Source organism: Rattus norvegicus, chromosome 16 (genome assembly GCF_021556685.1).
Source record: "Rattus norvegicus strain SHRSP/BbbUtx chromosome 16, alternate assembly SHRSP_T2T, whole genome shotgun sequence".
Taxonomy (NCBI): domain Eukaryota; kingdom Metazoa; phylum Chordata; class Mammalia; order Rodentia; family Muridae; genus Rattus; species Rattus norvegicus.
Window position 1 is genome coordinate 52,054,344 of NC_141549.1, and position 16,049 is coordinate 52,070,392.

General features: G+C 46.8%; 2 protein-coding genes across 13 annotated transcripts in view; both read left to right on the plus strand.

The window, feature by feature from the left end:
• The window catches only part of Erich1 (glutamate-rich 1), a gene marked incomplete at its 5' end in the record, with an annotated part of 52,793,804 nt that overhangs the window by 21,183,784 nt on the left and 31,593,971 nt on the right, over window positions 1-16,049 (plus strand).
• The window catches only part of Tenm3 (teneurin transmembrane protein 3), a 612,494-nt gene that overhangs the window by 589,189 nt on the left and 7,256 nt on the right, over window positions 1-16,049 (plus strand). For all 13 annotated transcript variants that reach the window (XM_087588318.1, XM_087588319.1, XM_087588321.1 and 10 more), the window contains 2 exon segments: window positions 8,881-9,177; window positions 12,524-14,135. In XM_087588318.1, the coding sequence (XP_087444444.1) occupies window positions 8,881-9,177; window positions 12,524-14,135 (1,909 nt within the window).

Below are 16,049 nucleotides of genomic sequence, written 5' to 3' on the forward strand. Positions count from 1 at the left end.
GGCCACACCTCCTAATCCTTCCCAAACAGTTCCACTAACTGTGGACCAACCATTCAAATATCTGAGCCTATCGAGGCCATTCTCATTCAAATCCCTACCCAACCTGTCCCAGAAATACAATATTGAAATTCCATCTGACCTAGTGAGAATGTCACTGGCTAAGAAAACAACAAATATCCGTTGTGTAGACAAAAGGGGAATCAGTACGAACTGATGGCCAGACCATACTCTAGTGCGGCCACTGTGGAAATCACTATGGGCTTCCCTCAGAAAGGCAAAAAGAGATGTAACATATGACCCACTCCTGGGAACCTACCAACAGTGCCAGTTTGTTTCTATAATAGTATAAATATAGATCATTTGTGTTCTGCCCTCTTTGCTGACACACATTGCTTTTATATTAGAAGATAGACTATATACCATTATCTAGATAATAATAGCATTATAATCTAGATAGGTTTTGCATTGCTATATTACAGACAAGATCTTCTCTTTTTACTTAGTCATTACGGGTGTCGGTAAGTCAGTGTGTCTTAGTCAGGGTTTCTATTCCTGCACAAACATCAGGATCAAGAAGCAAGTTGGGGAGGAAAGGGTTTATCCAGCTTACATTTCCACATTGCTGTTCATCATCAAAGGAAGTCAGGACTGGACTCAGGCAGGTCAGGAAGGCAGAGGCCATGGAGGGATCTTACTTACTGGCTTGCTTCCCCTGTCTTGTTCAGCTTGCTCTCTTAGAGAACCCAAGACCATCAGCCCAGGGATGGCACCACCCACAGTGTGCTGGGTCTGGGCCCTCCCCCCTTGATCACTAATTGAGACAATGCCTTACAGCTGGGTCTTATGGAGGCATTTCCTCAAGGGAGGCTCCTTTCTCTGTGATGACTCCAGCTTGTGTCAAGTGGACACACAAAACCAGCCAGTACGCAGTGTGAATGTACATTGGAAGTAAAAACCATGATGACACATACCTAACCCTAACCCTAACTCAGAGACCCTCCAGCCCTGTGCAAAATGGTGGGTATTTCTACCCACCCAGCACATGGCTAAGAGAGCCGTTCTGTTTTCTGTGAAGGGAAATGTCTGTGGGAGGAGAGAAAGACTTTGTTCATGGGCTACATAGTGAATTCCATGCTCGCCTACGGTGTGTGTGCATGTGTGCATGGGTGCGTGCATGAATGCGTGAGAGGGAATTTGGGAGAGAGAGACCAATCTGAAGTCTGTGGTCCTGCCCCCCACTCTAAATGGAGACACCACCTGTGTAGACAGAGAAGGGAGTCACACAGGCAGGCGTAAGCACTGGCGTGTGAGGTGAGCAGCAGAATCCCTATGCCTCAGCCAGTTGTTTCAGCAAATGCTCTCTTCAGTCCCACTGAGAGGGGCTCTCCAGCCGATGCGAGTGATTGCTCTCCCAGAGACAATGCCAAGATGATAAGGGCAGGGGAGAAGATTGGGTGAGCCAGCTCAGGCTGCTAATTTCATCCCCCCTCTGTGGATTCCAAGAGTGAAATCCCAAGGAGAGAGGCCTGATGGGAAAGGCTGCTCCGGGACTGAACCTGGGGCCCCACCGAGAGGGGGAGAATCAAGTGCAGGAAGTCTGTAGCCATGCGAACCGAGTGAGTCTGAGGACTATTTGTGTCCCTCTGCTTCTGACACACAGAATGTCCCCTCCTGTCCTCAGCCTCTCCTAGCAGAAGGTTCTTTTCATTCTCAAGTTTTTGACTTAAATTTAGCTACGTGCCTGACACATGGTGGACGCTCAAATATTTATTCTGTGAATGAAAGGATGGAGCGAGCCAGCCTGGCAATATGGATCCTCTGTGTTTCCTTGCATCCAGATCGTCCGAGGGAAGAGGCAGCGTGAGTGGTATCTGGCCTGGCTGATGCTCACTTGCTATAAACAAAGCTAACACCGCATTTAATAGATATAATAGATGGGTGACTGATAGGTGGGGAGCTATTTATTACACAAAGTGCGTGTGTGTGCGTGCATAAAATAGATTAAAAAGTTAAAGGGAAGGCAGGTAGGAGGAAAGGGAGAATTCTATTAGAAGCTAGTCAATGCGCTTTCCGTGAGACAGTGCGCTGGGGACAGGACAGATAAATACTGTAAGGAATAGAACCTGGAAGCTGGCAGCGAGGCAGGAAGGCGTGGTGGAATAAAGATCGCTCCGTGGCTTGCTGGATAGTAGCTAGACTTCAAAATAAAAACAGATGAGGGCAGGTGAGTTGGCTCAGTCAGTAAAATATACTTGCCTTGCAAGCACAAGGATCCTATGAGCCGCTTTAAAGCCAGGTCGGGGGGCACGCATGTAGTCCCCGTGCTGGGGTGGCAGAGACAGGCACATCCTTCAACCTAGCCTAATTGTCAAGCTCAGGCAAATGACAGTCAGTCAAATCCTGGTAGAGAGAGATAGACAGAGGGAGAGAGAGAGAGAGAGAGAGAGAGAGAGAGAGAGAAACAATACTCAGGACTCCCCTTTGTCTCCACCCACGCGCACACATGCTTGCACAGACATGCGCACAAACACTCACAAATGCACACACAGTGCAATTAATAGTTGGGAAACAGGAGGGGACCTAGGGCTGGGAAGAGGGCTCAGGAGGGAAAGCTTGTAGGCAATGGTGAGGACCTGAATCCAGATTGTCAGAACTCTAGTCAAGCAGGATAGATTAGCACATACCTATAAGGTCAGCACGTCTACAGCAAGATGTGAAGCCAAGAGAGGAGAACCCTCAAGTGCACACAGGCTGGCCAGCCTTGAGTACAAAGACCCTCTCTCAAACAAGGTGGGAGATAGAAACCAACCCCCGAGGCTATCGTCTGACCTCAACCATGTGCTTGAACCCATGTTCACACCCGCAGGGGCACACTCATCACACACAAAGATGAAAGAAAAAATAGTTGGCCTTAAGTGGCACCGCCCAGTAATCCCAGCATTTATGAAGCTAAAGCTAGAGATGAGTTCACGTCTACCCTGGGATACATAGGAAGAGTGGAAAATAAACTTGATAAATAATCCTAAGTTTTGTCTGTGCTGGACTTTGGGGGTAGCCATCACTCGGACCGCAAAATCCATTTCTTACTCCTGCCCAGACCTCGTGTTGAAGGAATAATTTTAGTGAATCGTTTCAAAAAGAAAGCGCTCAGAACTTGAAAGTCCAAAATGTGTTTTGAAGGGACACATAAATATGGCAGCATATTTAAATCTCACTCGGCCTCTCACACTTTCTGTGATATTTTAATGCAGTGTTCTGTCCTGGAATGGGATCACACATTTAGTTAGCTCTCATGACGAGTGAGCAGAGACACAGAGCCATCTGTGGTGTTTGATGCTCCAACAGGGCCACGGAGGGGCTTCATGTTATCACAGAGTGTGCTGGGTAACAACCCTGCCCTTTCCTCCTCCTCCTCTTCTTCTTCCTCCTCCTCCTCTTCCTCCTCTTCCTCCTCATCCTTCCCTTCCTCCTCCTCTCCCTCCCCCTCCTCTTCTACCTCTTCTCTTCCTCCTCCCCTTCCTCTTCTTCCTCCTCCTCTTCTTCCCCCCTCTTCCTCTTCTTCCTCCTCTTCTTCCTCATCCTCTCCCCCCTCCTTCTCCTTCTCTCCCTCCTCTTCCTCCTCCTTACCATCATCCTCCTCTTCCTCCCCCTCCTCCTCAGTAACACTTCAGGAGAGTATGCATAGCCCTAAGCTGGCACCTCTTTTTAGGTAAATTGTTTAAAGTCATTATGAGTTTAATTCTCAAGCACGTTTGTACCTGTTCCCCTCTCACTGTCAAAGGTCGCTGTGATTAATTGCAGTCATGCTAGACATAGCTATGAAAATGGTGATCTTTTCCATGCTTGCTTAAGGGAAATAAGGTTCATCACAACTGCAGCGGCCCCTGAACTGTACTCGCTACTGGGATTCACTTCCAGGCCAATACAACAGAGATGAAAGGTTTTCACTTTGAGATCAGGTATTCACTTCAACCCCATTCTTTTGTCTGTGTATATGAGCGGGCACACATGCACGGACATCCTTGTGGAAACCAGAAGGCGACTCTAGGTGTCCTGCCGGAGGAGGTATCACCTTGTTTTGTTGACACAGGTCCTGTCACAATGACCAGCAGCTAATTGTATATTAGACTGGCTGGCCAGCAAGCCCCAGTGACTTCCTGTCTCTGTCTCTCCAATGCTGGACTTGCAAGCACATACCACAGTGCCCAGCCTTTTTTTTTTTCTTTTCTTTTTTTTTTTTTTTTTTGGAGCTGGGGACCGAACCCAGGGCCTTGCGCTTGCTAGGCAAGCACTCTACCACTGAGCTAAATCCCCAACCCCCCCCCCTTTTTTAATATAATGCTGGGAATCCAAACCAAGACGTCCGTCCTTACATAGCAAGCACCACACTGACTGAGCCATTTCCACAGTCCCTTAAGCTGATAACTTTTATAATTTAAATATTTATAAAATCTCCATTGATATGATGTGTTTTATAATTACAATACAAGAAAAAGATTTCAAAGATGCCTTATTTAGGGACACACGACTAGGTCTCAGAGTGGACATGACCTTTGGTCACTGCAATATATTTACAGTATCCAAAGAAGGGATATTCGGGAGGGACAGAGTGAACAAGAGCTCTGTTAATGTCTTTTGACATTTTACATTTTGAATTACAATGACTACTGTCTGGTAACACTAAGAACCAGGCCAAGGGCCACACACGGGTAGACCCAACAACTTGGAAAGCTGAAACTAGGAGTTTGGTCCTGCTATAACACACACACACCCACACCCACACACACACACACACACAAATAATTCCCAGTAGAAACTCATTACTTCAGCTTGAGGACACAAGAAAGGTATTTCGTACAGTATTTCTCTGGATAAAAAAGAAAAGTTAAAACATCCGTCCCCCATTGGGTCTCACGGTGCTTCCTGATGCTCCCAGATGGTGGCATATTTGATACAAAGAGCCACACAGTCTTGATATTGATGACTTGCTTGGTTTTTATCTGGGGGAGGGAGGCCGGGTGTCATAGAACCATCCTCACAAGCCGAAGAAGCAAATCAGAATCCAGGAGCCGGCTGCAGGAGAGCAAAGATGAGGTCCAAAGCCGTCTTTTGTTAGTCAGCCTCCCTCCAGCCACCAGTCACACCCCATATGCAGCCCAGATCACTGATACCCCAGCCAGAGGAACGCAGAGTTAGAGCAGTAAAGAGTTGAAGTACAAATTAAAATGGATGCAAACTAAAGTACAAACAGATGGGGCAGTGACGGGGGCAGTGTTGTAGAAGCCACACGGTCTTTCCTGGGAGGAACGACATAAGCATTTTTTTAAAGAAGGCAAATGGAACGTGGGGGTGGGGTGGGGCATCCTTCTAAAACACAACCTGAGAACCCAGAAGTCCTAATGAAATCATTTAATTGTACAAAAACCTCTTCTCTTGCCCTTCCCCCTTCTAATGCAGTTTAAAAAAAAAAAAAGAGTTGTTTACTACGTACACAGTGTTCTGCCCGAATGTATGCCTGCATGCCAGACCTTATTACAGATGGTTGTGAGCCACCATGTGGTTGCTGGGAATTGAACTCAGGACCTCTGGAAGAGCAGGCGGTGCTCTTAACTGCTGAGCCATCTCTCTAACCCCAATACAGTTTTTATTAACTGAGGATTTTATGCATGTGTAAAATACTTTCTGATCATATATATCCCCAGACTCCTCCCCAATTTCTCCTCCTGGATCCACCCTCCTCCCTCTCCTAACTTTGTCATTTTAAATTTTTTTTTATTGGTTATTTTCTTTATTTACATTTCAAATGTTATCCCCCCTTCCTGGTTTCCCCTCTACAAACCCCCTATCCCACCCCCTCCATCCTGCTTCTATGAGGGGGCTCCCCTACCCACCCACTCCCACCTCACCACCCTATCATTCCCCTACCCTGGGACATTGAGCCCCACAGGACCAAGAGCTTCTCCTCCCATTGGTGCCCAGCAAGGCCATCCTCTGCTGGAGCCATGGGTGCCTCCATGTGTACTCTTTGGTTGGTGGTTTAGTCCCACCTTGTATATTCTCTGCTGCACACACATGCACACATGCACACATATGCACACGCACACACACACACGGGGCCATACACCATAGTGTGGTTGACCAATCAAAGCTTCTTGTATTATGACCAATGTATATATAAACTGTACTTGACCCTGCCAGTTACCGAGTTGATTTGATACCAAATCTTTCTCCAGACTGGAGAAAAGATGTTCGTAATAGCCACTATCACTTCTTTCCAAAGCATTCTGTCAACTGTCACAGAACTCACCTAGGCAGGGAGCAACTGAAGCAGAGGCATTTCTTCATCGGAAGAGGGAAGGGCAGGAAGCCTCTGCTGGCTGCTTCACAGTCCAGCAGAGCCTCTACTTGACCATGCCTCAGGGATCCAGTCCAACTTCTGTATTTACAGAGGGACAAAACAGATGCAAGGGGTTTCCAAAGCCCAGCAGCAGGGAATTTCTAAAGCCCAAGGCTCCTGGGCCTTGTCAGTCGGGGAGGTCAGGACTTCACAGGTGGACATGCACACACACACACACACACACACACACACACACACACACACCTTATAGACTCTGATACACACAAACAAATGTCTGCCATGTTATAATGTAGTGATTTTCTTCCACCTTATAAACCCTATCTGAAATAACAAAAAACACAGGGTCACTTCATCTCATTCTGGGCTCTGCCTCTCATTATTTGCAAATCACATCTTTGAAGTGTTTGCCCCGAAACTCATTTAAGACTTACACCACACCTCTCCATGGACCTCACACCTCTCCTCTTGAACAACTAATCAGAAAAGTCTAGGCTTAAGGAACGACTTTGGCTTGGAATACAGTTAGTATCAGTAGTAGATGCAAAAGCTAAGGTAATCACAGGTCTTACACAAGTGTACATGTATATCATATGCAGACATGCCTATGCATACATGTATTGTGGTTTAAAGTGATGTGTTTGGGTATCAGGGTGACGAGGGGTGAACTTGTGGTGGCGGTGGACTTCAGTCAGCGTAACTGGGATCAGAATCTTCTAACTGGTTGAAGCACACAGCTGGGTGTTTCCACAGTTACCTGAAGATGAAAACCACCCTTCATCCCTCTGGGCTGAATAAAATGAGGGAGGAAAACGCCAGCCTAACGTCACCACTCCTCCTTTCTGTTTCCTGACTATGTGCTTCTGCCCGTCCTTGACTGGCTGGACAACCTTGACCTGTGAACCAAAATCAGTCCTCCCTTCCTTAAGTATTTTGGTCAGGGTAACATAAAAGCTAAGATAGTATGTAAATGCAGGTGTGAACTGTGTGTGTGTGTGTGTGTGTGTGTGTGTGTGTGTGTGTGTGTGTGTTGTTTATATAGAAATGTATATCTTGTTTTGTTTTCTGTTGCTGTAACAGAATGTCTGACACTGGGTAGTTTATAAAGGAAAAGAGGTTTAGTTTAGCCAGCTATCCTAGAAATCCAATAATGTAGAGCCAGCATCTGTTTGGGCTCCATTAAGAGTCTCAAGACACGAAGTAGAAGAACAAATGGTCCTGGTTAGGAAGGGACCAAGAACGTGCCTGTGAGATGGTGAGAACAAATCAATTCCCATGAGAACTATTTCAGTCCCTAGAAACACGAGTCCCTCTTAAAGGCTCGGCCTCCTTGTACTGTTACATTGGCAACCAAATTTCATCCTAAGATTTAGCAAAACAAACCACATTCATATATATAGTTGTAGTTTAGTTTAGTTTATTATAGCTATGGCGTTTTTTATATATAGTTATTTTTTGTATATAAAACCAATCACCTCCAGCTGTTCATTTGTCAATTCTAAATGTTCTAGTTAAAATGTAGCCATGCACTGCAAGCTTGCTCCATTTAGTTTGTAACAATCTAAACATCTACTGAGAGTTTTAATGTGCACAGACTACCATGCTGACAAAGGTTCCATAGAAGGCCTGAACAACAGCACGGTCTCCAACCTTCAGAGTCCTGCCTGCAAACACATCAACTACTTGGAAAGTTGAGTTTAATCAGCACCATGCTCGCACTGGCTTGTGCCCAGCATCACAAACAGTAACAGCCAGATGATATCAGAGATCCTGGACACAGTATACAGCCACAAAGGGAACAATTGCAGTGATACAGTGCTAGGTTTATGAATTAAGTACAATGTCCAGACCATGGATTCATGGATAGGAAAGAACTCTAAAGTCTGGGCCAGTCACCCAGATGTTATCAAAAGAAAACAACACTCTAAAAAATTGTGACTTTTCAGTACTGGGCCCAAAGCAATGATGGTGTTTGTAACCTCCTGCTAGTTTGACTCATTAATAATTTATAGTAATGTGGGCTCCAACTTCTACTTAACTGCACTTCAAAGGGTTAGAGTCATGTTTACCACTGTTTTATTTAATGTAGCCATGATTAATTCACTAAGTAATTATTTTTTCTTTGTCCTTTTGGGGGAGGAACGCTGAGTGATTTACATAGGGTGTTGTGTTTATCAGCAGAAAATCTTCCAAGCAAGCACATTTTGAGAGCTTTCTCTCCCTCCCTCCCCCCCCTCTCTCTCTCTTTTTCTCCCCTCCCTCCCTCCCTCCTTCTCTGTCTGTCTCTACTATTGCTTTTAGTTTACAAATTTTAATTGAAACAGTTTTGAACAAATGCCAGGCTGTCTTTATGCTTAATCAAAACTCTCGAAAGAACAGTTAATCTATTACCTTGCATCCAAGAATTTGCTAAATTAATTTACCGACAAAGAGAGCCAGTCATCATAAAGCAATCCCGGGAACTCTGACAGGTGCCCAGCCTTGGAATGATGAGATGGGCTCTTTCTCGCTTTGTTTGATAACAGGTCAACGGACGCAACCTCCTCTCAGTGGACTTTGATCGGACCACCAAGACAGAAAAGATCTATGATGACCACCGGAAATTTCTCCTGAGGATTGCTTACGACACATCGGGTCACCCGACTCTCTGGCTGCCTAGTAGCAAGCTGATGGCGGTCAACGTCACCTACTCATCCACTGGTCAAATTGCCAGCATCCAGAGAGGGACCACTAGTGAAAAGGTGGACTATGATAGCCAGGGGAGGATCGTATCTCGGGTCTTTGCCGATGGGAAAACGTGGAGTTACACGTACTTGGAAAAGGTAAGCCTGTGTCCCGGCGTTCAAATGGGATGATTAGCATTTCCCAACAATCACCCTGATCGCTAAAAGGAAGAGCAACACGTGACTGAGTTCCATTTATTATTCTAAGTATCGCTGTGGTAGTCCCAGGCGCAGGATGATGAATTTCCGTATTAGCAGAGTAGTTTCGCCTTAGTTAAGTTCTACTATCTGAGTCCCTTTTAAGTGATTTATGCCGTAAACAAACAAACACCAACACCATCCACCTGCCAAGCCTGTACCCTGACAACATTCACAAACTAGACCCAGAGCTTGCAAGTCATTTGTAAATAATTTCTGCTCCGGCACTTCTTTTAAGAGAGAGCTTGCATTAGCACAGTTAAGACTGTCAGCTGTGCGTCGTGCCTGGCAGACCTTCAACATAACCATAAAAAGCATGGAGGCCCTATTTATGCATTATTAACCAGAAGAGGCTATTTTCCTAGAAAGCCATACTTTTGGATACTGTGTGGTGTCTCTCTTTCATTTGCACGGAAGAGGTAAGCGTCAGAACTTGGGCGCCTTCCTATTCTTCAGATCCGCCCACGGTGTCACAGATGGAGATTTCGAGCTGCGCGCCGAGAGCTAAGCTGTAGGCTGTGCTTCCCGAGGTTGGGGGCCGGGCTCAAGAGGAATGGAAAAGGGAGGGGCAGGGCTGGGACGGTTCCCTAAGACTCACTTCTTAAGGAATACAACCCACCAAAGAGCATTTTCGTGGATGTTTCGTCTGCCTCTGATTTGGTTTTGAGTTCTAACGTGCCTCTCAAATCTGACGGCCCTGCACTCTCAGTTCCATAGGCCCAACGTTATAGGCTCAGCTCTTGTTGGCATTCACTGCCTCCAGCCGTGTGGGCATTAAAAGATATACCCAGAAACGTTTGTCCTCCAGGACAGTCATGAGCCATGCAGATCCCTGCCATATTCACCTCAACAATGCTCCACCAGAGATGCTCTACAAAACCCTCAACCTAAACCTGACGCTTACGCATGCGCCCACCCACTTCCCAGGCCCCTGAACCAGATTCAGAGTGCAAAGTGAGATGTGACAGCCTTAAGGCAACCTCCCAACTCTACAGGCTTCCAACAAGGAACCTTCTGACCAGACTCTTGTCTCCTCTCCTTATGAGTGACTCACCCTGGGCCGGTATGCTACCTGTTAGATTACAAACACCTTCCCTACTACCATTACGCTCTAGCCACAAAGAATCTGTTTAGAGACCACGGGGTGAGCTCCTGTCCACATTCTTGCCTAGGAATGAACATAGCTTGCCGCCTGATATCTAGCTCATGCTCCAATCTAACCAGCCCCAAGGGACTTCTCCAGGCAGGAGGGGAAGAGATTGGAACATTTACCCCATTTAGACTAAGCACATTACCAGGAATAGCAGTGGAAATGCCCAGCCCCCACAAAATAATAGTTGTCAGAATGTGGCTAAAATGTTTAAGGGAAAGCAAAAGAAGAGGCATCGTTGGTTATAGTAACTTCCACCAAGAGGCAAAGGCAGTTCTCGAAATCATCTTCTTGTACTCAATGAAGATCAGAAAACCCAGCAGGGACTTCCTTATTAGCTCCTAAATTCCCCAAATCCCCCTCGACTCTATTTGCTTCCTTCCTAGGACAGACACACTAAACCCAAACAGATTCACAGCCAGACCATAATATTTTACTAATTACCATCAAATACAACTTTAAATGGGCATGAGACAAACTCACATGAAGGCCGGTTGTCTGAGCCGTCCTCGGGAAAACTACTACAAGCCAGCATTAGTCAGCCTCCTGGTACTGTCCAAATGCCTGGGTTGATATGACCCACACACTGGAGAGATTCTAGCTCTCAGCGTCCGAGGCTTCGGTCCGCCATCACATGGTCCTCTGTGAACAGAGGCTGGTGAGATACCAGCGATTGTGTGTCAGACAACATGGCTCACCCCGTGGTGTCCAGGAAGTAACAAGAATGCAAGGAAGAAGCGAGCGTTCCAATGTCCCGTTCCAAGGCATGTTCCCCATGAGGTAACGTCCTTCCATGAGGCCCTGCCATGTAAAGTTTCAACACCTCACAGTACCCAAGCTGGGAACCAAGTCATTAATTAACATGCGGTCTTTGGGGATCAATTTTGATCCAGACCATAACGACCTACATGTAAAATATGTCCCTGCTCATGGCCAGAGAAGAGGGTCTTCAGGAACCTAAGTCATAAGAACTCTTTCATACAGCGGAGATGAAAAGTTTGAGTCTGGACTGTTATGCATTTCCATGCCAGAATCCAGAGTTCGCTCCAGGGTCCCCCACCTCGCTGGGCCTCCCTGTCTGCCCTTCATCCCAGTTTTTCTAATGGGGTCAAAAGAAACTTTTATGACAGGGAGAACCACCAGAGGCCTGCATCGCAGTTACTCAGCTAACCTCACCCAGCTAACGTCAGGGTCCACCCTCTCTCCTAGTGGCTCAGTAAGTTGATGCCGTCTCTCTCTGTAGTTAACCCGGGTGAGGGGCGAAGAGATTGTTTCTGTGTGTGTGTTTAACTTTTCTCCTAACTCAATATGGATGCTTACAGAGCACCTAGAAATTGCTACAGTAGCACTGAAGTGCAGTTCGGACTTGGGTATCTGCAGAAGGAATCATTTCAACGTGGACGTGTCTGTACAGATCCCCGATTTAGACGCCAGGTCTCTAAATCCGTATTTCCATGGAGGGCATTTGCAGCTCCAATTCGCTGTGTGGCTGATTTAGCCCTGTTTGTTGACATTGATGCTTTGTGTACACGTTATCCATTTTAGGCTAATTTTATGTTTCTTCTTCATAAATAACACTTTGGCTTTGTTCCTCCCCCCCGACTCCTCCCCAATAACACAGGAAGTTAAAACCTGATGTGGAGTGGCTCTTCAGTCAAATGAGAGGGAAAGCCACCTTGCTAAATAATTGCTAATTATATGTAGGATTGCGTTTCCCCTCTGCTATTTTCCCCCTTGAAATGTTGTCTTCAAACCAGCTTGGTTTGCGCCGGCGTTATGGCTTCTCCAAGTCCATTGACAATCTGCTGGTTGGCTGGGAACGCCTGGAAACAAAGAATTGCGCAATCATGACAAGTAGCACATTATGAATCTTAAGCCACTAATTGCAGAACCCTTCACAATTAAGCATCCAAGCAAATTAGGCAGGGGATCGTTAACACCATGTAAGGTCAAGGATAGCTCAATTAAAACGGAAACCATTTTCTCGGGCGGAATGTTTCTCTGTGTGTTTGCGGTCACCGAATCTGCTTTTTGTGCGTCCCCCCCTCCCACACCCCAGTTACCAAACCCTGATAGCAGTCTGTGCTCTCTTCACAGTCCATGGTCCTTCTGCTCCATAGCCAGCGGCAGTACATCTTCGAATACGATATGTGGGACCGCCTGTCTGCCATCACCATGCCCAGCGTGGCTCGCCACACCATGCAGACCATCCGGTCCATTGGCTACTACCGCAACATATACAACCCCCCAGAAAGCAATGCTTCGATCATCACAGACTACAACGAGGAAGGGCTGCTTCTGCAAACGGCTTTCCTGGGGACGAGTCGGAGGGTCTTATTCAAGTACAGAAGGCAGACCAGGCTATCGGAAATTTTATACGACAGCACAAGAGTCAGTTTTACCTACGATGAGACAGCAGGAGTCCTGAAAACAGTAAACCTTCAGAGCGATGGTTTTATTTGCACCATTAGATACAGGCAAATTGGTCCCCTGATTGACAGACAGATTTTCCGCTTCAGTGAGGATGGAATGGTAAACGCAAGATTTGACTATAGCTATGACAACAGCTTTCGAGTGACCAGCATGCAGGGTGTCATCAATGAAACGCCACTGCCCATTGATCTGTACCAGTTTGATGACATTTCTGGCAAAGTTGAGCAGTTCGGAAAATTCGGAGTTATATACTATGACATCAACCAGATCATTTCCACGGCCGTAATGACTTACACGAAGCACTTCGACGCTCACGGGCGCATCAAGGAGATCCAATATGAGATATTCAGGTCACTCATGTACTGGATTACAATTCAATATGATAATATGGGCCGGGTAACCAAGAGAGAGATTAAAATAGGGCCTTTTGCCAACACTACCAAATACGCCTATGAATACGACGTTGATGGACAGCTGCAGACGGTTTACCTCAACGAGAAGATCATGTGGAGGTACAACTATGACCTGAACGGCAACCTCCACCTGCTGAACCCCAGCAGCAGCGCCCGCCTGACGCCTCTTCGCTACGACCTTCGAGACAGAATCACGCGCCTGGGCGATGTCCAGTACCGGCTGGATGAAGATGGCTTTCTGCGACAACGGGGCACAGAAATTTTCGAATACAGCTCCAAGGGGCTTCTGACTCGGGTCTACAGTAAAGGTAGTGGCTGGACAGTGATCTATCGGTATGACGGCCTGGGAAGGCGTGTTTCTAGCAAAACCAGCCTGGGACAGCACCTTCAGTTCTTCTATGCTGACCTGACGTACCCCACTAGGATTACTCACGTCTACAACCATTCAAGTTCAGAAATCACCTCCCTCTACTATGACCTCCAAGGACATCTTTTTGCCATGGAGATCAGCAGCGGGGACGAGTTCTACATTGCCTCAGATAACACGGGGACGCCGCTGGCTGTTTTTAGTAGCAACGGGCTTATGCTGAAACAGATTCAGTACACTGCCTATGGTGAGATCTACTTTGATTCCAATATTGACTTTCAGCTGGTAATTGGGTTCCATGGAGGCCTGTATGACCCGCTCACCAAATTAATCCACTTTGGAGAAAGAGATTACGATATTTTGGCAGGAAGATGGACAACACCGGACATTGAAATCTGGAAAAGAATCGGAAAGGACCCGGCTCCATTTAACCTGTACATGTTTCGGAACAACAACCCTGCAAGCAAAATCCATGATGTGAAAGACTACATCACAGGTAAGGTGTCGTTCTTTCTCTCTCTCTCTCTCCCCAAGTGCTAAGTTACCGCTACCGTTAGATTAATACACAAAGTAACTAGAATTGACCTTTTGGATGCATTCATTTCTCTAAGGATCCATAGAGAAACCGCAAGGGGGAAATGAAATACAGTTGCTTCCTTCTCTGCCTGACAATGCTCAAGGCCACAGTTTCTGAAACGACATAGAATTCAATCATCTAAGGAACGGGAAGAGATCCAGAGAGCAAACATGCTAAATTCAGATTCCCAAAACTGAAATAGCAGTCTTGCCTCATCGCTACAGTGGCGCGGCGCGGCGGTCGGTCCAATTCTTCTCTAGTCTCAGTTGCTGCGTGAGCTCGCTTTCTGCCGAGATGGTCCCCTTGCAAAGAGGAGAGGTTCATTAGGACTGGAAGCTTAGGAGTCCCATTGGCCCAGCGCTTCCCTCCAACCCTCAGCAAGACAGCGAGTTATGGGATGAGTACTTGGGAAAGCAAGCAGGCGGGGGTGGGGAGTGGGGTTGAAGAAAGCAGATCAGAGTCCTGAAGTCCCATTCAAGGACATAGCACAATGACATAAAGACCTGTCACATTCTTCACCTCTCCAAGGTTCCACTGCCTCCCAACAGTAGCAGGCCAAGAATGACGCTTTAACAAATGCACACGTGGAGGCACTCAGGGTCTGATCTCTGGCTGTAAGAGATAAGAGTGTAGAAAATTCTGTGCTAAATAGCAGACAGACAGATATTCATTATAATGGAAATAATCCGTGTGGAACACAGCAAAGTGTGACACCTGGTCTCATCCCTGAGAGGTGCCTCATACCCTCCTCAAACCCATCCCCCCAGGACAGGCGTGGAGAGATCTCTCCCGACAAAGGACTCGGTTTCTCCTCTCTGTTCTGTGTTCTTGCATGATGACGCCGCTACCGACCACACTAACTTGACCAGTAATAAGGGGTAACATCCAGGCTATAGAATGAGGGTCTTTCTAAGGTTTGATCCGTGTGATTCTTTTGGCACTGAGGATGTGAAGAATCCGTCTGCGCGTCTGCCACTGCAGAAGCACGAGATAAAACATAAACAGGACCTTACAAGCTCTGCTGTGGGTCCCCCCACACTGCCTCTACTGCATGAAGTTTAGATTCTCGAGCTTCCGGCCTTCTGTGAATTCGACTTTCTGTTGTCTGTAGGGTTTGTTTGTTTACTGTTTTGCTTTGGAGTTGGTTTTTGCTTGTGTGTTCTGTTTCGTTTTGTTGCCATCAGCCTGCCTCTTTTCCAGCTCGGTGTTTGAGGCACACCAAGATATTCTTTGGTCCCTCAGGATGGGTATCAAAACCGCACCCCTATACCTGTTACATCTGCTTCTCAACTTTCCAAATGACACAGAGCTTTTCCTATCTCCCTTCCAGCTGTCAGTCCCTCCCTTCAGCAGCACCAACCCCTGATTCAGCAACGCCCTGGCAAGTCCCATTATCTCGACGGTGCTTTTCAATACTAAAGCCTCTGGTTTTCGTATGAGCGCACATTGTTCAGAATATGAGAAACTCCGCGCCCCCCATACATCAACATTTGGGAGACAGAATGCCCCCCAAACCTGAGCCCCCCCATAATCATATATACACTCTCACAGGAAGATAGCACTTCCCATCCACTGAGAGCCCTGTGGAGATGTCTCCCCTCCCCCCCAACATTTGGGAGACAGAATGCCCCCCAAACCTGAGCCCCCCCATAATCATATATACACTCTCACAGGAAGATAGCACTTCCCATCCACTGAGAGCCCTGTGGAGATGTCTCCCCTCCCCCCATGTGCTCACTCGCATACGCGCACACACACGCACGCACGCACACACCGCCACCTCATTTAACAGAGAACACCACTGATTTTGTAGCCATGTGACACCTGGACAAA